The sequence below is a fragment of the Botrytis porri genome (genome assembly GCF_014898465.1).
Source record: "Botrytis porri strain MUCL 3234 chromosome Unknown BPOR_011, whole genome shotgun sequence".
Taxonomy (NCBI): Eukaryota; Fungi; Ascomycota; class Leotiomycetes; order Helotiales; family Sclerotiniaceae; genus Botrytis; species Botrytis porri.
In genome coordinates this window covers 1,066,472-1,086,848 of record NW_024066085.1, presented here as the reverse complement: position 1 = coordinate 1,086,848, position 20,377 = coordinate 1,066,472, and the positions used below count along the sequence as shown (strand labels likewise).

Below are 20,377 nucleotides of genomic sequence, written 5' to 3'. Positions count from 1 at the left end.
AAGATCATGGAAAATAAAACCGACTAACTGAAGACCCTAAAAAAGGGGATGGGATTTGCCTTGTCACACCTGCAGACTAATAATAAGGTACTAGGGAAATTCGAATAGGTAAGGTTTAGGTAAAACGATAACAGCCTTGTATTCAAGGCTGAACTGTTATCGCGTCTTCTCTTTCTAAAGCGCGTGCGGAATAAATATACCAGCGATATTTATATTGCGCTGGTATATTTATATTGATTTTAGCATTCGATGAATCTCACCAGCGAACACCATTGATCAGGAGTGTATAAACCCTACTATCACTCACCATTTCGAGTGAACTTCCATCCAGTATATCATTGATTAAAGGTTTATGAATTATATCATAGAGACAAGCCTGCTAATGAGGTAATATAATGGCGCATCTTGCAAAGCTGGGAGCTTTAACGGATGAGCTTGTCACATTAATCACTTCCTTCTCTCCACAGGTAAACATCCTTGTTTTTATTGGATCATCTTCTTCACTGCTTAAATACCCTCAGAATCAAGAGGCTGACCAGTTTAGTCTGATCCTGCCAGGCTCAATACTTGTCGAGAAACTGCTCTTCGAGCGCTCAGGCATGGTAACTACAATCGAACGAACCAATTCGATATCCAGGATCGACTTGAAGGTCTGGACGAAAAGTTTCGAGTATATAATGAAGATCCACTCGCAGATGCGCTCAAGGAGCGTTTGCAGAAACTACCTGAATTGAAATTGAAATGGACATCCGAAATTCTACATCTACTTCTTGAACTATCGAATAAGCCAGTTTCTAAGTCGAGGATTGAAGATCTGGAATTGATCAAAGTATTGGACCCTGAGACCGAACCCCCTTTGAAATGGCGAGATCTTGTTGCCGAGGATCCTCTGCTACGTGAAAAAAGTATTTGGAGAAATGTCGATTTTGGGGCGGGTAGTTCTGATGATGATGAGGATACCTTTGGAGATACTCGACCACAATTGTCAGAGTCGACCAGATCAACAGGAGAATCGAGCTTGGATGATTACAACAACAGGAGACCCCAAGATTTCATCGTGAATACACTTGAGGAGGACACCTTGAATAAATTGAGGAAGGCACAATTTTGGCAGAAACCACCAAGCGTAAATGGCATCCAGCTAAAAACTGTTAGAAAACCTATCACCGAACTTCAGGGGGTACGAGAAATTCTGTTCATGTTTGCTGGATCATTGAGCTCTCTTTTCGAACCAAACCCTCGTGATATTCGGATTGTTAAGCCCCTGAAGGGTTATACCTTCAAGCATTTGACTCCGGAAGGTTATGATATACTAATGGAAGCCTTTGCAACCCAAGGCTCAGCATTAGCTGTCCTTCGAACCTGGGTACAAGAACCTCAAAATGTCCCATTGTTACAGGTTCTACAATCATCTATTTCTCAGCGGCTTATGGATTTGGACACTAGGCTATCTAACATACAGAGTAAATTTGTCGCTCCATCGAAAGATGTTGTTGTGAGTCTTCTAAGTCTCCAAAACGAATTGGCAGACTTTACCAAACCTCTTGGCAGACTGGCAGACATTATCAAAAAAGTTGAGCATGATCCGTATGCCCATGCTTTCCGGTATCTTGAGTTCCTATACAACGAAACTTGCACCTCCCAAATGGCTGGAGATGATGATATGTATTCCTTCATGGGTAAGATCTTCTTTCAGTGTTTTCAAATCTACCTAAGGCCAATAAGATCATGGATGGAGGAAGGTGAGCTCAGCAGTGGAGATAATGTATTCTTTGTCTCTGAAGTTACTGGAAACTCAGATCCTTCTTCAATTTGGCAGTCTCGCTTTAAGCTACGCAAGACTCAAAGTGGCGTATTACATGCTCCGAGTTTCCTTCAAACCGCTGCGGAGAGAATCTTCAATACTGGCAAAAGCGTTGTTGTTCTGAAACAGCTAAATCAATTCGAATCTGTACGATTGAAGAGGAAAATAGAGCCAAAGCTCGACTTTGATTCCGTATGCAATACCTCGAAATTTTTCTTGGCCCCTTTCTCCGAGCTATTTGATGTAGCTTTCGAAAAGTGGATCAGAAGCAAGCATCATCATACCTCAAATAAATTGCGTCAAACTCTATTCGACTCTTGTGGTTTACATGATGCTCTCGATGCATTATCTCATGTCTACTTCATCGCCGATGGTATTTATTCATCCAGCTTCATGTCATCCATTTTCGATAAGTTAGATACGTTAGATTCTTCCTGGAATGATCGTTTTTCATTGACAGAGCTCGCACAAAGTACAATTGGTTCCAATCCAACCATAATCCCAGAACGACTTCGACTGCGAATCCGACCTCTTTCACAAAGGAGTCGAGATATCAATAGATGTCGAAGATCAGTCAAGGTACTCTCCATAATCGAACCTATATATCACCTCTCTTGGCCTGTCCAAATAATACTTACTCCACAAACAATACCCTCATATCAGGCAATCTTTACCTTTCTCTTCCAAATTCGTCGTAGTTCTCATATTCTCTCCAGAGAACGTCTAGTCTCCGATCGCCATAATTTAACCAGTACCACCGATGAACGTTCTCTCTACTACTCCCTCCGAACTCGTCTTCTCTGGTTTTACTACACTCTGTACTACTACCTCACATCCTTAGTAATAGAACAACGCTCCCAAAAAATGTATCAGAATCTCCAAGAAGTCGAGGACATTGATGCAATGATTCGCGTCCATACCTCGTTCATCAAGCGTATTACCGATGAATGTCTTCTCGGTAGTAAGCTCGAGCTCATTCACAAGACTATCATCAAGATACTTGATCTGGGTATCAAACTAGAAGATGCCCAGGCTGCAAATGCGGCTGTTAGTAAAGAGTCAATGGAAAAACAACAGGAGATCATGGATCTATCACTAGCGTCCCTAGATTTGCCCCCAACACCGCGGAAATCGACAAACATGAGGATGAGGATGAGGATGAGTCTTGCAAAGCAAAGGGACGAGGACTCGGAAGATGAAATGGAAGTGGATTTGAGTATCTTATCACCCGGATTGGAAGATCGTGATATCGAATCCTACGCGCAGAAGTTGAAGAGAATGAAAGGAGAATTTGATAGGTTGGTTCGGTTCGTAGGGAGTGGGTTGAGGGGGGTGGCTAGGGCAAGCGGAGGGGAGGAGGCGAAGGCCTGGGATGTGTTGGGAGAGATGATCGAAGGGGGTTTGGATACATAGGTCCATGAAAACTAGACGAAATTCACAATAATAATTAATGATGAGAACCATACATAACTCGATACCCCATCCAACGCAAATTGTATCGTCCCACACTCAGATTTCTGGTGGCAATACATCACTCAAGCGAGGGCAGAGGTGTGAATGTGACATTGGAAAGTGGTATAATGATGATCGAGGAAATGTCTAGAATGGATAAAGCTAATGGTAAAATTGAATATGGAGATGTTTCTCATTGGGATTGGTATATGGTGAGAACGCTCCCAGTCATGGCAAGCAGTATACCTACTAGACAGAATCAATGCACGGCATTCGTCTTTCCCCGTTCCAATAATAACGGTCTGTATCACCAACATAGATACACAAGCTTGCGCCGTGAATGTATGTGTGGCCATTTGAATGCAGAATCTCGTGAAAAATAGACAGCAAGAAAGAAAAATGATAAGCTGAGGTCTTTGCCATCTTCAAATCGCATGAAAGGCGCATACTTATGTCACAATAAGTTGTTCAAGGTTCCTATCCTTTGTGTTTTGTCTGAGGACGTTGAGTGAAACAGAATACTGCCCGATTTTAATTATGGCTGCAGGTACCTAAGTGTAAAGTATGAGTGAGTACCTACCTAGGTATAGATATATGACATGCAAATGTGAGTGCGAGTGCATTCAGCATATGTCGACGGATATACTTCCTGCTTGTGGCTGGCCAATCACATGTGGGAAGTTTTCTTTCACATCACACTCAGTCTCACTTCACTAGGTATCTGGTAAACGTTTTATGGATGATGTGGATGATGTGGATGACGAAGATGATTTGTTGAATTTGAAGTGAAGCCAACAATAATGGATTTGATTTCCTTCAATTAGGTAAGCAGACCTGTTGTGTTACTTTTTGGTGGGGTTCACCGCTCTATGTGGCAAGTGCGGGGCAGGGGAATGAATATTAATAAGTTATTAACCTTTACCAACCTTTACCAACCTTTACGAACCTTATTATTATCTGGCCCTACTACGAAACCCACACCTACCTGCCTATGCTCTTTCCGCCAAGAAAGCTGTTGCTGCCCATCGTTAAATGATCGAGCGATCTGATAATTGGGAAAATTTATTAAGAATAGTAAGTTATCCTATCTTCCCCTTCTTACGGTGAAGAAAAAGAAAAAAAAGAATATAAATCCCTCATCCTCAAACTTTTCACTTCTGTCTTCGCTATCACCTTCACCTCAAATTGTCTTCTTCATTTTTATTCTAGCTATTATCCTCGTAGAGCTTCTATAAAAAGTTCCAGAACTTTTGGTAGGTCATTGAACTGTTCATGTCAATTACATACTAGTACGGAATAGACTGACCAATGACGCATGTTGTCTTAGACCTTACCTATACCCAAAACAAATAAAAAAAACAAAAAAAGTTTTTCCAAGCAACCAACGCAACAAATCCACACTTCACCTATTGAAGACCCATTCCAACACCTCAAATTCCTTCGTATTGCTACTTTGCTATTCTTTGACATTTCAATGAAGATTTCAATGAATATATATCATTATTGAAATTGCAATCTTTGCAACCAAAGTCACAGTCAGTGTTAGGTACACTTGACTGCGAAAGATCACTTCCCTATCAGTACTTTAACAATTCTCTATGAGCACCAAAGATCTACTACGATTCCTTTCCAAACCAGCAAAGTAAGGATTTCCATTGACCTCTTCTATCTGCTAGCATATTCTTCCACGGTTCAATGCCTTCCATATCATTTCAATTATACTTCCCCTGTGTATGAGGACATGAGCAGCCAGATGATTTGATTATGAGGGCCTAGTGAACTCGTGAAATGCGATAATTCACTTGCTAAAGCGGAGATTGATTAAAGATTTCTTTTTGAATCACACCAACTTTCTTCCATTTTGCTAACAATTTCCTCTCTTTCTCTAGGCCTAGATAACACCAGCCACGCCCCCAAACACTCAAACAAATTTCAATACCTAAAACTGCAGATACTACTCGTCTGCTAGACCCGATATCTTTTCACGGTATCGGCATCTATCAGAGCGAGCTCACCGAATCCAACATTCCTTCGGTTAAGGACTTTTTCATCCCTCTTTGCACCCGACCTCCTTAACGTCTCCTACGTGACGTCTATAATCTGAACATCTTGCTGGCTTCGCCAGCACATCCCATATCCCACGGTTCTGTGGGCCTTCTCTTCTCAGTCGAACACCGCAAGGTTCGTCTGGGTGGCAGATAGTGCTTCACAGTACTTTGCCAATTAGCAAAAAACACATACCCACAAAGCATAAATCCAATACTACGTGCATTATCGCACACTCACGTTAGAGATGGTCAACCTCGAAATTCCATCCCAATATACATTTTCACCTTCTGAAGCTACACCTCAGCTCACCATCAATCGCGATGCTACTATTGATCTCGATTCTAGCAATGCTTTCGAAGGTTCGTAATTTTGAACTCTATCCTCGAGGAGACATAAGCTGACAAAATTAGGCCCAGAAAAGCTTCTAGAAGTCTGGTTTGCTCCCTCTCCAAAGGACTTGCCTATTGGTGCTAAAGAAGATGGACTCAAGTCCGTCTCAGCCGAAACATGGACAGGAATGCTTGATCTTGTAAATTGCAAGGTCTTGTCAGTCGTTGAGTCTGAGCATGTTGATGCCTACCTTCTCTCTGAATCTAGCATGTTCGTTTTCCCTCACAAGCTTATTCTCAAGACTTGCGGGACTACCACCTTATTGCTCGGGCTTCGTCGAATGTTGCGAATTGCGGCCGTCCATGCAGGCTTTCCGGCCCAAGATTGTAAATCTGTTGAGGACGTCAAAACTGCTGCCAAACCCTACCGAGTCTTTTACAGCCGAAAGAACTTCTTATTCCCTGAGAAGCAGCAAGGTCCACATCGTAGCTGGAAGGATGAAGTCAAATATCTCGATGACATGTTCTTAGGTGGCAGCGCTTACATGGTTGGCAAGATGAACGGAGATCATTGGTACCTATACTTGACTAACCCTAATACCGATCTTACACCGCCTCGAACCCCGGATGCAGAAAGATCGATCACGGAGACTAAGGTCTTAAACATGCCCGCCCAGCCTTTATCTTCCTTGGATAGTGATTGTTCCCAAGGACCAGATGAAACCCTAGAGATCCTCATGACTGACCTGGAGCCAAAAAATGCCAAACAATTCTACCTCGATCACGCAGTTGTGGCCGCGGAGACTAAGTATGCCAGCCGGGCTATTGAAGCTCGAAAAGATGCAGAAGACAGTCTTGGTGAATTGACTCGAACCGATTTGAGCATCAGTGGTACAACAGCCGGAAGCACCAACACCGATGAAACTTTTGACGTTTTTAGCAACACATCTTCTGATCACAACGGAGGTCTGGTCACCCCGGATGATGAGGTATCATTCCCCGAAGAGCTTGGAACTGAGGGTCACGCTCTTGGTACGGTAGTCTCCGAAGCTTGCGGTCTATCGGACGTTTATCCTACCTCGAAGTACCCTGATGCACGTGTTGATGCTTATCTCTTCACTCCGTGTGGATTCTCAGCCAATGGAGTTATTCCTGCTCCTGATCAAGCAGGTGCTGCCACGCATTACTTCACGGTCCATGTTACGCCTGAGCCTCAATGCTCGTATGCATCATTCGAGACCAATGTTCCTGGCTGCCAAACAGGTCGTGAGACGGCTGACATTATCGAACACGTCGTTGATATCTTCAAGCCTGGTCGCTTCAGTGTTACTCTCTTTGAATCGAAGAACAATTCAGCAGAGGGAAGAGAACTAACATTGCTTGGTGATTCTGCCTCGGCCATGAAAATTGCAGGCGCTGCTCGCTTGAGAAGTGCCAGAATGGAAAACATTCCCGGATATCGTAGAGTTGATAGGATCGTACACGACTTTGACGGCTACGACCTCGTCTTCCGTTATTACGAGCAAATTGGTTGGGAAGGTAAAGCACCACGATTGGGAGAGATTGATTAAGTGGCTGGGGGATAGCACGACCTATAGATTATTATTATTATCATCGGGTTCAGTTCTACTTTTATTCTTTTCATCTCTAGCTATTCAAGGTGCTCCTTGGAGCCTACACATCAACTATCTTTACCTCAGGAACAGTCAACATGCATAGTGGCATGGAGCAAGTATATGATTATCTCTTAGCACAAATTGAATATAACCTTTCACTTAGAAATCCAGACTCAGCATGACACATTATGCACATCAGAAAATCAAGTACAACATTAGATAGCATAGCCTCTGTGATAAATGAATGAATACCAATAATTATGCATGCATAACATAAAGGGCGAAAGGTCGCAGCCATCGCGACCATCTTCTTGAGCCCGTGAATGTGAACGCGTGGAAACGAATCTTGATGCTGATTCAATTGGTTCAGTAGCATTAGTACGGAAAGGCATGATGGTGATGAAGGTAGTTTCATCTCGAGTATTTCAAGAAAGAAATAGAATCTAATAGACAATCAATCGATTGAAGTGAAGAATTGATCAAATGCTTGGTGATGCGAGGGGAATGAAATGATATGAAGTGACATGTACCCAGATACTTGCAGCTAAAGCTAAAGCTGCAGGAGTATAATAATAGAAATGGGCATTCTCGTTACTTTCATGGATCGCGTTCTCATGCAAGTCATTTTTCACGATTCGAGAACGAAAAGAACACGAAGAATCGCCCTTTCTTCTGGATCTTTAAATTGAGACGCGAAGATATTCTTATCCTTTAGGCGAGTCGCGTTTTCTCGCGATGGAAAAGGTTTCAATTAGTTCGTGCTTTGATAATGAGATTTCCCTCATACCTTTCCCCCCTGGCGTGGAGAAAGAACCGCTAGTTTTGAGCCGTGGGCGAATGGAATTGCGGAATTGAGATTGCATGATTGAGATGTGTCTCGCTTCTGGAGTGGTAATCCTGGTTGGGCTTATGGCTCTTACGACGGCATCCTGGTTTGAACTTGGACGTACGGGGGGTTTGTGAGAGTGGTTTTTGGGTTTCTCGGGACGTTTTGAACCTTTTATTGGGAGGGGAGATGGGGATTGGTGGGTTTTCGCGTGGGTTACGCGCTGGTGGTGCGTGGGTGAGTGGAAGGGATTGGATTGGATTTGGAAGTGGTTATGCAGAGGAGATCTGAGTAGATGGGTGAATGCTGGAGCTAGGTAGATATAAGTAAGTATTGTATGTGTGTACTCATAGATGTAAGGGAAGAGGAGACAGTCGAAGTGATCAATTGAGTGGCTATGGATGGATGAACAAGCAGGCATACTCTGTACATATGGATATACCAGGCATTCCAAAAAGGGAAATGGAAACGAGAGGCTTTCCAATATAGACCTGAATTCCCCCTACTCTTCTTCTCTTTTCGTGCTCCCTCTCTATCTATGCTCGCTATCTTGTTTGGATCTTCGCGATTGTTTTGATCTTCGTGATTTGGATTCCGATATCAATTAAAGTTTTCTTGCTTGTGTGGGGAAGCATATTGTCTACCCTCCATCACCTCTCGAGCCTCTTCATAGTACGTCCATTGTACTCTTCATCAAAAGCCACCAAGTTGTTGCTAGCTCAAGTAGCTTGACATAATAACCTTCACCTAACCTTTCTACATATAACGAAACGATCCAAGCAAGGGCAAGGCTAATAAGAGCGGTCGAATCTCGATTTGCCGACACCCACACACTGCACACCCTGTGTTCCCATCTCCACTTTATTCGCTCCTTTCGCGAACGCGACTGGTTTCTTTTTCTTCCTTTTCCTGCCACCACCTTTTTTGAAATCCTTCTTACGAAATACTCGAAGCACAGCATCATAGTTCATCTACTTCTATCCAAATCTTGAAAAAATCATTTCGCTCACTTACCCAAACTCATTGATAACAATTGATTTACTCATCGTCCGAAGAGGAAAGAATTGAAGAAAGATAAACAATCAGAACAACAAATTGAATCCCTGTTCCAACAGAGATCGCAATCATGACTTCACATATGCCAATGGGAACGGCTAGACAACCGTTTGCTCCGTTGAATAGTTCACGTCTACAGAATATCACGAGTATCAAGAATCGTCAAAATGGTATGCCAAAAGTCCACTTTATTAGAATAGCAGTACCTGTCTCTCTCTCTCCACTGCTACAATTCACTCTTTCTTACCTTACCCACTTGACATGATCTACATATGAACACGATACTTACATCTTCTCCAGCTTTATCACCCAATAATACCTCTCCTAAACGCAAAGCTACATCATTTGAATCCGACGATGATTCCGAAAATGTTGATCCTATATTCTTCGAATCTCCCAAGCGATCCAAGGCGGTTGAGGAAACTAAAGATACCTACTCAAAGCCTACAAGCTACTTCTTAACCAAAGCCCCTCCCTCTCCCACCGAGGCGTCACTTACCTCTCCTCTTAAACCTATCAAATCTACCACCCAGCGAAAGATTCTACAAACTCGTACTCAAACACCAAAAGCCACCACCACAGCCCCAAAATCTACACCCCTTACCGCTCCAGCAGGCCGTTCACCTACTAGAAAGCGCGTCGGAATCCTTAACAATCACCGTCGTGCTTCCGGCTCAGTAACCCGCGTTGATCCTCCCAAATTCTCCACTACAAAGCCTAGCGGTCTTAGCTTCTCAATCGATGCCGCTCTTTCAGGAACCATTCCATCATATGGCGCACGTCAACGTCAACGTCAAGCTCTCTCTTCCAAGGGCATGAAGGCCCAAACCTCTCAGAAAGAAACCCCCTCCTCTCTTCATGCAAACGAAGGCAAATCATCCTGGTTCTTCCAAATCCACGAAGACACTGAAGAGGAACACGCCACCAACCTTATGGAACACAGTACTGGCATTCTCGATATCTCCTCCGACGAAGAAACACTTACAAGATTGAGAGATGAGAGAGGCAAAGAGAATGTTCCACCTCTGGACGATATTTCTCAAACACGCACTTCGCTTACTGCTTTCGCTTCGAGTTCTTCCATGTCTATGTCTCGTAAAGATGATGTGGAGGTTAGAGAAATGAAAATGAGGATTAAGATGCAACAGAAGAAACGAAGAGAAATAGAAGAGGGTGCTATTGATGTTGATAGAGCACCATTGGGTGAGATGAGGAAAGAAGATTTCTTTGCAGAAGGTTGTGATGAGAAGAGTGTTTTTATTGTTTTTCCAGATCCCGAACCTGAGGCGTCAGTGGAAAAAGAAGTAGAAGCTGAGAAAGAGACGGAAGCTCCTTTGGAACAAGAAGATCAGATTCCAGAACCACAAACTACAATCCCATTGCCAGAACCGGTTTCTATGGCTTATACGCCTGGAAAAGGAAAAGGCAAGGGAAAGGAAATCGATATTGAGTTTCTCATGCAAAAGAAAGTGGTAGAACCAATGGAGAAACCGGAAGCGGATTTTGTTGTTTGGGAAAGTGGAAGTGCGAAGGATGAAAATGAATGAGACTCGTTCAAAAGGGATTGTGTTTGAGTTTATGAACTATGTGTATGATTTTTGCCAGAGCGTTTTGGGATTGTACTTGGAGGAGTTGATTACTTGTTTGTGGGCTTGATTGGTTGTATATGGATCAATGGGTGGATGGAATGAATGCAGGATTTCTCGGTTGCGTGGTTATGTTTGCATATATTGGCTTCTTGTCGTGTTGTTTCTATCTGTGGCTCTGTCTGTGTTTGCGTCAGGGAGTTTGGGATGTTTGGGTGTTGGATTTAGTAGATGGAAAGCTATTTGATATTGCCGTTGCGATCGCTACTGGAAGAACACAAAATTAAGTTGATTTTATAAGTACAATTTTTGGTCGACCTAGATGTTTGTGATTGTCCTGATGTGATGTGACATTCATGTTTGAAAGGCAGTGATCGGGTGTAGGAAAGAAAGGGTATGTGGGAGGTTGTTTCTCAGATACAAATTGTAGAAAATGAATTGAGTTTGAAAGTGCATGGAGGGGTAGGAGGTGGGGTGTGGGGTATGGAGCGTCATGCTGGAGGCGGGGGGGCAGGGGAGGTGGGGTATTGATTCGCTTGGTGATAACGGGAGGGGTAGAGGGGGAGGGGAAGATGGGCGGGGTAGAGGGGCGGGGTAGAGATATGAGGATGGAGAGATATGAGGATGCGAGGAGGTTGTATGTATGTATGTATGTATATATGTGTACTTATATATGAGGGGAGAGAAGAGAAATAGTGAGAGGATATGGATATAGATATGGATAGATGAATGGTGCAGGGAATGAGGAGTGGGAGATTGTGCTGTTGTTTGTTTGGGTGGACGGGAAAGGAAGATAATATATTTGGATTTTGAGGAGTGAATTGTGGGAGGAGGCAGGATTGATTGGAAAGGGATGGGTGTGGTTGATTGATTGATGAGAGAGAGAGGAGAGAGGAATAGATGGGTGAGGATTTGATGGTTGCTTTATTCTCGGTTCTTGTTGGGTGTTGGGTATAGTATTTAGTGTGCTGTGGTGTGGTGTATGGGAATTTCAGCTCGCTCGCTCGCGAAGGGGTAGGAGAAGATCTGGGGTTGGAACTTGGCTAAGGTGCTGGGGTCTTGGTCGGATAGGAGTTAGAGTGGGTACTACTACTAATAGTATTGAGGTCTTGATTGGATGATTGGTCTTAGGAGTATGGGGATTGATGCTGGTATTGTTTGGTTGGTTGACTGTTCTGGGTTTTCTGTGTGTGCTGTTGTGATGGTGGGTTGACTACATATATACACGGATTCTTGGGCGTAGGGGGGGTTATGGAGAGGGTAGCAATCGAGATTGAGATGGAAGGGATGAGAAATTTAATTTCTAGGCGGAGGAATGATTGATTCTGGAGATGTCGGTTTATGACAATGCTTGAGGAAAAATACCATATATCTTAAGATTCAGAAGTCTGAGATAGCTCATAGGAGAAGCTAGTTCGTGTGCGAGGTTCATTCTGTCTCATGTCTCAAATGTTTCGCAGATGTGTTGAGGATGTTGCTTTCTAGTTAATAATGAGAGCACGATTCAGAAGAATTTTGGGGCGTCTGTTCTATGTTTCGCTGGCTATCTAGGTAGGTATATAGATGGATGCGTAGATGAGTAAATGGCTATGTTAATGGATAGCTGCAAGTTCTTGATGGTTGGTTGGGAATGTGTAGATGCTAGATATAACTTTTATTTTGAGTGACGGAACTAAAAGTGTTTGATTGATTGCTAATTGGATTGTCGATGTACGAGATCTGTATTGGGATTTCTGAATCTTGATTCGGCTAGTCTTGATAGTTGTAAGGCGGGCTTACATTTATCTTCTACTCCGCACGTTTTGAACTGTCCCCTCAACGGTAGGATGTTGCTTTTGTTAAGGTAAAGACGCAATGATGACATACGAGTAAATACACTGTGATTTTCGTGAGTTGCAGCTGGGATCCTCTTACCATAACTCACGAACTACCCATTCACTTTCACTCCCGGCTCATCAGTTCACTCTTCCATCTATTATTCACTCACAACCCACTTCCGAGAACATACTCTCATCCCATATACTCCCATCCCATCTCACCATCCCATCTGCACCCGCATCCACAAAAACCCTAAACCCCCTCACTCAGAACCCTCCCTCCTTCCACCCAAAACGACTTTTTATTTCTCCAAAAATCAAAACCAGCAAGAGACTAAGCCACAGGCCTCCTCATCTCCCGATGAATTCCAATACCTACATAAAGTGGGACATGAATCATTGTACCGAGTCCCACGGTTGTCCATATTCGATCATATTCAATACCATTGCGCCACGCACATTTGTGTGTTCAGATATTAGGGGAGTGGTGTTTGGGATTATATGGGAGGAAGTGGTGGTTGGGTGGGTGATGGGTTGATGAGTTGATTTTTGCGTGGAGGATTGGGGAGATGGTAGGTGAGGTTAAGAAGAGTAGGGAATTTGAGTGATTTTTGGTAAAGGGAGAGTGGAGAATGTGTTTGAGGGGATAGTAGGAACATCGTGAGAAGCTTTAATGAGGGGTTTCTACTAGGATTGTGCTTGGAAAGTAATTACGAAGAGAGGTGGCTTGAACAGAGGGGGATATTGTAGAGATTGATGTGATTCTACTTACGCTGGTTAAAATTTCACATCGCAATGTAAATGCGCCAACCATGAAACGAGATGGAAGTTGATCGATTTGACTACACATCTCAAAGTCTGCATTTTACAACTTTATGCAAGGATTTATTACAAATTTGACAAAGAAATTACACAATTGGAGATCAATGATTTGAAATTTGATTTGATTGAGATTTCTGGAGGTCGAAAGAGTATTCGATGCATTTGTACACCCACTGTTATGTGTCCCTGCTCCCACAGATGCACTGTCAATGATATGTTACTCACAGCTTGTGAGTTTTTAGTAAGTATTTTACAATGTGTATTCTACATCCGTGTCATCCATACATGTGATATACACATCTATGATATACCAAGGGGCTTCAATATTCTCTCCCGCGCCACTCTTGTTGCAACATCACCACCCTTCTGTAATGCGATTGCTCCAATGATAGCGTACAATGAAGTGGCTAATACAAGCTCATGACCAGACTTCTCGAGATCATCCTTCTGTATAGGGAATTAGTAGCCATATGAACACACCTCGTAAAAGAACACTTCGACTTACCATTCTAGGTTCCCATCGAATGATATCTGGCATGCCTATCCGAGTAGCTAAATTCGCCAATCTCTCCTTGCTTAAAATATCATCCACCTTGACATTGGTCAAGTTTGGCAAACCGTCCAGAGCAGGGTGTGAAAATGGCTCCTCAACTTCTGTTTCCTGGTCGTCTGTTTCCTGAGGTAATTGAGCTTTTGTCGCAACCGGCGATTGTAATAAAACCAAACTTGTCTGTAAGTTCAATATCCTACGTCCTGTATATCACAAACTCAGCATACGTTCAGCCATTCGCATCGCAAACCAGGATACGCACCGAAATATGCCAATCGATCATTGAATCCTCTTCTTCCTTGATCAAAACTCTTATGTGTAATCGCAAGCCATTTTACTTCGTCTGTAAGTACTTCATCGCCTCCCCGTCCAAGAAATTGGATATAAAATCGGTTTAGTCTTTCTGGATCGCTATTGACTTCCCATCTGGGTATGTCGCGGTTTTCTCTCGGATTGAATGGTAATTTCATCTGTGGTGGTGTGTATGACCATCTTGGTCTTGCCCCTCGTTCTTCATTATATTGGGTATCTGATCTCGAGGCTGATATTGAAAATTGTCGGACGGTATTTGAGCGGGAGGATATGGGAGTGGCGCATGAGCATCTTTGACGTGCTTGCCGGGTAAGGGATCGAAGTGATCGGGTGGTAGATTTGGATGCCATTGCTATGTATAATTCGTGGTTAATCGTCATGCAAATACCCCCGTCCTCTAGCAAAACAATTCCTGGATGTTGAAAGCTCAAGATTTCTGGAAACTTTATCTGGACGCTAAGCTTCTTTGGGCCTAGATAGAGTTTCGCGTCCATCATTGTGCCGACTCACCGACGCGTCTCACAAAGAACGACTCCATTTACAATTCCATAAGTACTCGAGTGATTTAAGCTATTAGACTCTCAATTTATGATCATGAAATAATTTGCAATATTATTTTGCTATGGCTACTCCAGGAAGTGATGGTTCGAAAGAATCAGTTGTATCTTCCGTTCTCATACAACGACTTGCTTCTGTCCTTCCTAAAGACGTTACTTTTAAGATCTACCATCTATCTACCCCTCCAACCAAAACCTCATCATTATATTCCGCACCACCAAATAGTCGACCCGATAGAACGTATTGCGAAAGCCATTTTCTTACAGTTTCTATTCAAACTCCCTCAAAACCTGATGCATCTGAATTACTCGAAGTACTAGTTTTTGCAATCGAAATCCTGATATATTCCACCGCATACGATACTACATTTTTTGTTTCAAAAGCCGATTCGACTGGTTATCTTCACCTTCTAAATCTACCCAAAGGAACTCCTTCTCCCATAAGGGATATCAGTGCTACATTCTTGCAACACTTAGTCGAGCAACATCAAAGGGAAAATATCCGGAGTATTGTCTCCCTTTTCGCACGAGCTCAAGATCAATATCTCTTCCCAGGGAGCATTGAATATAGTGGAAAGCATGTGTTGGACGACAGAGGCTTGGTGCGCTGGTGGTGTCGAGTTCTTGACCCCCTGATAGAGCAGACGGAAACCTCGAACGATTTGCGAAAATCACAATGGGACTCAGTGCAAGGCTTTTTAATTGTTCCTGGGCAGGACAATTACGAGACCAAGTCATATCTTCCAGCAAGAGCAAAGTTACAGACTGCGCAGAGCTCCTGGACCATTGGGCACCCACTTCGACAAATTTCAAGACATGCAGATGATATTCCTCCACGATGTTTAGTCCCACATTACCCTGATGATCCAAAAGCAAGGTTTCTAGACGAATTAGATGATGAAATAGGAAGGGGAAAGGATGATTCGAATGGACAATGGAAGAGTGTGAGAAACATTGATCAATTCTGGGAAATGATGGCATATAGACAAGAATGTTCAGCCGGTCGACTTGTTGGATTTATATGGATTGTTTTTACACCACCAGTTCGACATAATCACGGAGATCTCGTAATTGGCAGCAGCCAAACTTCAACATTACCTAACGATGGCCAAGAGCATAACTCATCGTTTCTCTTTATTCCAGACACTACACCAGCCATTTCCACTCTAAAGACATCTTTTACTAGCTCAAATCTAGCTCACCAGTCACCTTCGAAGCGAAGTGATGGTTTCTCAGTCATTGAGGAACCCAATCAATTATCAAAGACTTCCGCCCAACGGAAGAAGAAAAAATTGTCCGGGCTTATCATTCCCAGACAGCCACGCATCAAGACCGAGAATAAAAATTACTTGTTAGAAAGACCCGAGAGAACCGCATACTATACTTGGAAACCAGAAGGTCGGGGTCAAGTCATAGTTGACGAAACGGATTATCATCGAATCAATGAATTGCTGCTTCGACTAGACTTTGCCGATCTAGACCTAGCAAGTTCGAGTTCGAAGAGATGGATCAATGAAGTTCGTTCAGGTGCTGGAAGAATGGGCGACACATGGGGTCAATTAGTTACAGGAACCAAAGTAACAGAGATTACAAACAAGACGAGTGGCGCAGGCGTTACAACTCTTAATGTAGGGCTTGTGCGGAAGAAAAGGAAATCGAGCACAGATGAGCCCCATGAGCCCACTCCTACCGTGGCAGCGACCCTACAGGTCAATGTGCTTGGAGCTGGTATGATCAGAAAAAAGGTAAAGAACTAATGTGGTTAACATTGCGCCTGGTGTATATTTGGTATAGTTAAAGGTCTGCATTCAGACGGAGTTGGATAAAAGAGGTGTTCCCGAGATATATATACCCAGGATATGGATCACGAATAATCAAGGCAATTGTCATTTCGCATTTTTATACAACACCGACGTGAATTCGAAACACAATCGCGAAGTACTGACCCAGTAGCTTCTCAATAGCCCTGGCCAAATGCGCCAGCCTTGTAGATCCACACTTTCCCAGGTATGGCACAGCCTTCCCCTTACGTTATTCATGAATCTGTATGGGATAACTTTAAATAGACTACGAGTAGCTGATGAGATTCGGGATTGCGACAAAGTTGCCGTTTCATCCGACCCCATTTTTGAAGCGGTAAAGTAGGTAAGCGAGACCTCCTTTACTTCGCCACATTATTCGGGTGCACAATTGGTCTATTCGTACACTTATGTAATATGACATTTAATGATATTTTCACGCCCCGACCAATGAGAGATTAATGCGTAATTAGTCATTTACATTTCTTATTCCATGGAGGATTGTAGTATCTCACAATCTGCCTTGGACCATTGCTGTTTCCTTCGTATATGAACCTAGTTTTCTGAATGATTTTTTAGCTTTTCTAGCTAGTAGCTGTTATTTTCCCTTTCTTTCTGCGATACCCTGAAATATTTGGTGTTGACCCTTGTTGGACTATGTTCACTTGTCCGTGTTGAATATACCATCAAGTTATTTGTTGCCTAAAAAACGACGATGATGTTTTCTAGTCTCGTAGTCCTTGCGTCGACAGTCTTTATTGCTACCAACGCTCTCGTTCTGAGTACCACAACTACGCATTCAAGCCCCACTGCGGCTCCAACGATTTTGCACCGTGATGCGACTGCCACTGCTTCACCTGCATCCACAAGTCCACTCTATTTCCTAACAACAAATTACATTACCATTGTGGGGGTAACAAATGCACATGTGACTATCCCAGCCAAAACCGTATCTTTTGCAGTTCCTACCTGCATACAAACACTTACGCCGGACAAAAATGGACATCTGCCTCCGGGCACATGCAACGCTCTCTATGACTACTATCCTAGTTCTGCATCAGCTATAGCTTTCGCTGCCATTTTCGGAGTTCTTACTTTAGCTCACATCATACAAGCATTCTTTTACAAAAAGGTATTTGCACTTTTACTTCATTCCATATTTTAACACCGAAATTGACATGTTACACAGGCATATAGTTTCTTCGTAGTTTCAGCATCCATCTGGGGTCTGACGGCTTTCATACTCCGCATTGTATCAACCCACAACCAGCAAGATAACGCTCTTAAACTCACATCTTCCATCTTTGCTTTGACTATCTCGCCCTTGATCGATGCCTATTATTTCATTCTCTTAGGACACCTCGTACATCACTATCTCCCAAGTCGTTCTCTTCTCAGTATTCGTGCTTATTTTATTGCGCTTCCTTTCTTAGTATTCAATGGAGTGGCCTTTGTGCTAGAAGTTGTGGGCGCAACAATGATGGAAAGGAGGAATTTTAAATGGGAACAGAGGAATGCAGATCATGTTCACATTGGAGGCTTGGTCGTGCAAATGCTGGTTATTTTCGTCTTTCTTGGCGTGCTTGTGGCATTCTGGAGAGAGATGAATGGGCTAGGACGAAAAGGTGTCATGGGAACAGGTGGAAGGGGTTACTGGGAGCAATGTTTGGAGGGTCTTGTCTTATTCTGGTAAATATTCTATCCTTACCATTGAATGATATCATCCAGAATAGTCATACTAACACAAACCCCGCAGATCCAGATATTCTTCTCCATTGCTCGATTCTCTACCGAAGATAAAACGTCAAGTGCCATCTCCACCCATGAATACTATTTCTACATCTTCGAAGTTGCTCCAGCAGTTCTAGCCATAAGCATAATGAACGCAATTCACCCTGGTCGAATCATGACTGGAGAAGAGAAAATGCGAAGCTTTTGGAGCATTCTCATGTGTTGGTTACCTTGCTGTAGGTCGAGAGGTGAAGCGAGAAGAAACAACGATACGGGCTCGATTTCTAGCTCGAAAGATTGATTGGTTTAGATGAGGAGGGGTCTGAGGGGAAACTCGATAAGATTGATGAACCGCCGAGATATACTCCTTTGTGAGCTGGACTTAGCTTTGGTGTTTGCTGAAAATTTCGTAGAGACATTGCTTATTTTCCGTTTTGTATTTTGTTTAGTCAATTTTTTGCGATGCAATGCAATGCAAGATCCCGGTATATCTTATGGCCTAAGAAACATTCAAGGAATGCTTGAAAAGTGAGCCGTGAAAAAGCAAGTTGGGCTATCACATATTGGCCCATTCATATCATAAAATGTCAGCTCGAAAATTTCTAAACATCCCGGTCCGTCAGCTGATCAGTCGAATACCCACTAGCACTGGGTAATTATCTTTCTCAGAATAAAATATATCAAGCAAAGTCCCATTATCTTCTGTGAGCTCAATCTACGATCTATTTGTGAAGTAGAAATGTCGAGCACAAAGAATAGGGCGACTTGTGTAGCCCGCAGAGAAGACTCTGTCGAATTGGACTACTTTGATGACTCTGATGTCTTTCAAGGCAGACTTAACTGTAGCAAGTCCAACAGATTACGAATGCTACCATCTTGAAGCCAGGGATAATGGTGCAGACAGTGAAGGGCAACAAAGTTATTCAGCAATGGGGACTCCCAACTCCCTGCGAATGTAAATCCCGCGACAATACTGCAGACGTCATAGTCCCCGCAATTGGCTTCTGGAAACCTTCCGCACTTTTGAAGCTGTTGGATCTCAGTGTTTCTCAATTTTACTGGATTGAAACTAGTCATAATATGGACTTTTGCGTTGAAAGATCATGGAGATATTTACGAGTATGTGTCCTTCAAAAATCAAGGCGATGTCTACTAAGATAAAGCTAGGTCACATTCAGAGAACAGGCTCTATCTTATCATATCCATGACGATGGTAGATGGCAGCTATTGGGATCTGAGCGCTTGGGGATTGCACTCTGGAAGATCACTACAAAAAAAACTGGCACAAGTGTTATATTGCGAAAAGCGACCGAATATTGGCTGGGAGATTGAGTGAATCCCTTCCCTGGCACCAAGAACGTCTTAAGGAGTTCGAATTTGAGTGTTAAATCACTACGAAAGATGGAAATTGGATAGATATCGACGAATCAGAGGCTGCTGGTGGAAATGCAACTGTGGTGGATAAAAATTCGACTCCACAGCAAGTATCCTTACAGTCAGACAGCGATATCGAAATCGAGACCGGGACTACAAACGTCACTGACACCAAGAAAACGGATCAAAACAATCTGCAAGGTAAACAGAAGAGAAAGTGGGTAGCGGAATGATTAGGTTGATGAACAGGCTTCGGCAGATACATCAAGATGGATGTGCTTCGGGTGTAATCTACGGGATGGAATGAGATGAGAGAGAATCATGATGTGGATCTTCGTTAGTATCCGGTAGTATTCAATCAAAAGTTGGGAATAGTGAGCAAGTTTTGATTTCGTATCGTGATGGGTGACCTGCATGATTATTGTTGTCCAGTTCTGCATATATTACCAATGAAAGTGGCTGACGCGGCAATGCTCATTCATTCGGGAATATGCATATCTGAGCCTTGAAGGTCTTTAGGCAACAGTAAGGTAGATACTCGTTTGTTGTTTTTGATTCTATGTTACACAACCTTTGAGCGTGTTTGGATTTTGTCAAGAAGTTGCAGTTTGCTTCATGTTTCATGACTTACAAACAGGACTGGGTAAATGATAGTACTGCCCAGATTACCGGGGGAGTATGTATAAGGGAAAATTGA

At 43.0% G+C, this 20,377-nt stretch overlaps 7 protein-coding genes across 7 annotated transcripts; 6 read left to right on the top strand and 1 right to left on the bottom strand.

Moving 5' to 3' along the window:
• The first annotated feature begins 231 nt into the window (after window positions 1-231).
• EAF01_008355 (uncharacterized protein) lies at window positions 232-3,350 on the top strand. Its single transcript, XM_038916611.1, has 2 exons — window positions 232-467; window positions 545-3,350. The coding sequence occupies exons 1-2, from the start codon at window positions 396-398 to the stop codon at window positions 3,215-3,217; spliced, it is 2,745 nt and encodes a 914-aa protein (XP_038767973.1). The 5' UTR covers window positions 232-395; the 3' UTR covers window positions 3,218-3,350.
• Window positions 3,351-5,549: 2,199 nt separating this feature from the next.
• Window positions 5,550-7,205, top strand: EAF01_008354 (uncharacterized protein; the record flags this gene model as incomplete). The annotated part of the gene is made up of 2 exons (XM_038916610.1): window positions 5,550-5,664; window positions 5,716-7,205. 2 exons carry the CDS (start codon window positions 5,550-5,552, stop codon window positions 7,203-7,205), a joined length of 1,605 nt encoding a protein of 534 aa, XP_038767972.1.
• A 1,997-nt stretch (window positions 7,206-9,202) lies between these two features.
• EAF01_008353 (uncharacterized protein) lies at window positions 9,203-10,679 on the top strand (the record flags this gene model as incomplete). The annotated part of the gene is made up of 2 exons (XM_038916609.1): window positions 9,203-9,302; window positions 9,433-10,679. 2 exons carry the CDS (start codon window positions 9,203-9,205, stop codon window positions 10,677-10,679), a joined length of 1,347 nt encoding a protein of 448 aa, XP_038767971.1.
• Window positions 10,680-13,454: 2,775 nt separating this feature from the next.
• On the bottom strand, window positions 13,455-14,599 carry EAF01_008352 (uncharacterized protein; the record flags this gene model as incomplete). Its single annotated transcript, XM_038916608.1, has 3 exons — window positions 13,455-13,804; window positions 13,863-14,110; window positions 14,170-14,599. The coding sequence occupies 3 exons, from the start codon at window positions 14,597-14,599 to the stop codon at window positions 13,658-13,660; spliced, it is 825 nt and encodes a 274-aa protein (XP_038767970.1). The 3' UTR covers window positions 13,455-13,657.
• A 242-nt stretch (window positions 14,600-14,841) lies between these two features.
• EAF01_008351 (uncharacterized protein) lies at window positions 14,842-16,533 on the top strand (the record flags this gene model as incomplete). The annotated part of the gene is made up of 1 exon (XM_038916607.1): window positions 14,842-16,533. One exon carries the CDS (start codon window positions 14,842-14,844, stop codon window positions 16,531-16,533), a length of 1,692 nt encoding a protein of 563 aa, XP_038767969.1.
• A 757-nt stretch (window positions 16,534-17,290) lies between these two features.
• On the top strand, window positions 17,291-18,380 carry EAF01_008350 (uncharacterized protein; the record flags this gene model as incomplete). Its single annotated transcript, XM_038916606.1, has 3 exons — window positions 17,291-17,707; window positions 17,765-18,264; window positions 18,332-18,380. Coding segments are annotated over 3 exons (918 nt in total). The 3' UTR covers window positions 18,333-18,380.
• Window positions 18,381-19,197: 817 nt separating this feature from the next.
• EAF01_008349 (uncharacterized protein) lies at window positions 19,198-19,638 on the top strand (the record flags this gene model as incomplete). Its single annotated transcript, XM_038916605.1, has 2 exons — window positions 19,198-19,425; window positions 19,474-19,638. 2 exons carry the CDS (start codon window positions 19,198-19,200, stop codon window positions 19,636-19,638), a joined length of 393 nt encoding a protein of 130 aa, XP_038767967.1.
• Between the last annotated feature and the right edge of the window lie 739 nt (window positions 19,639-20,377).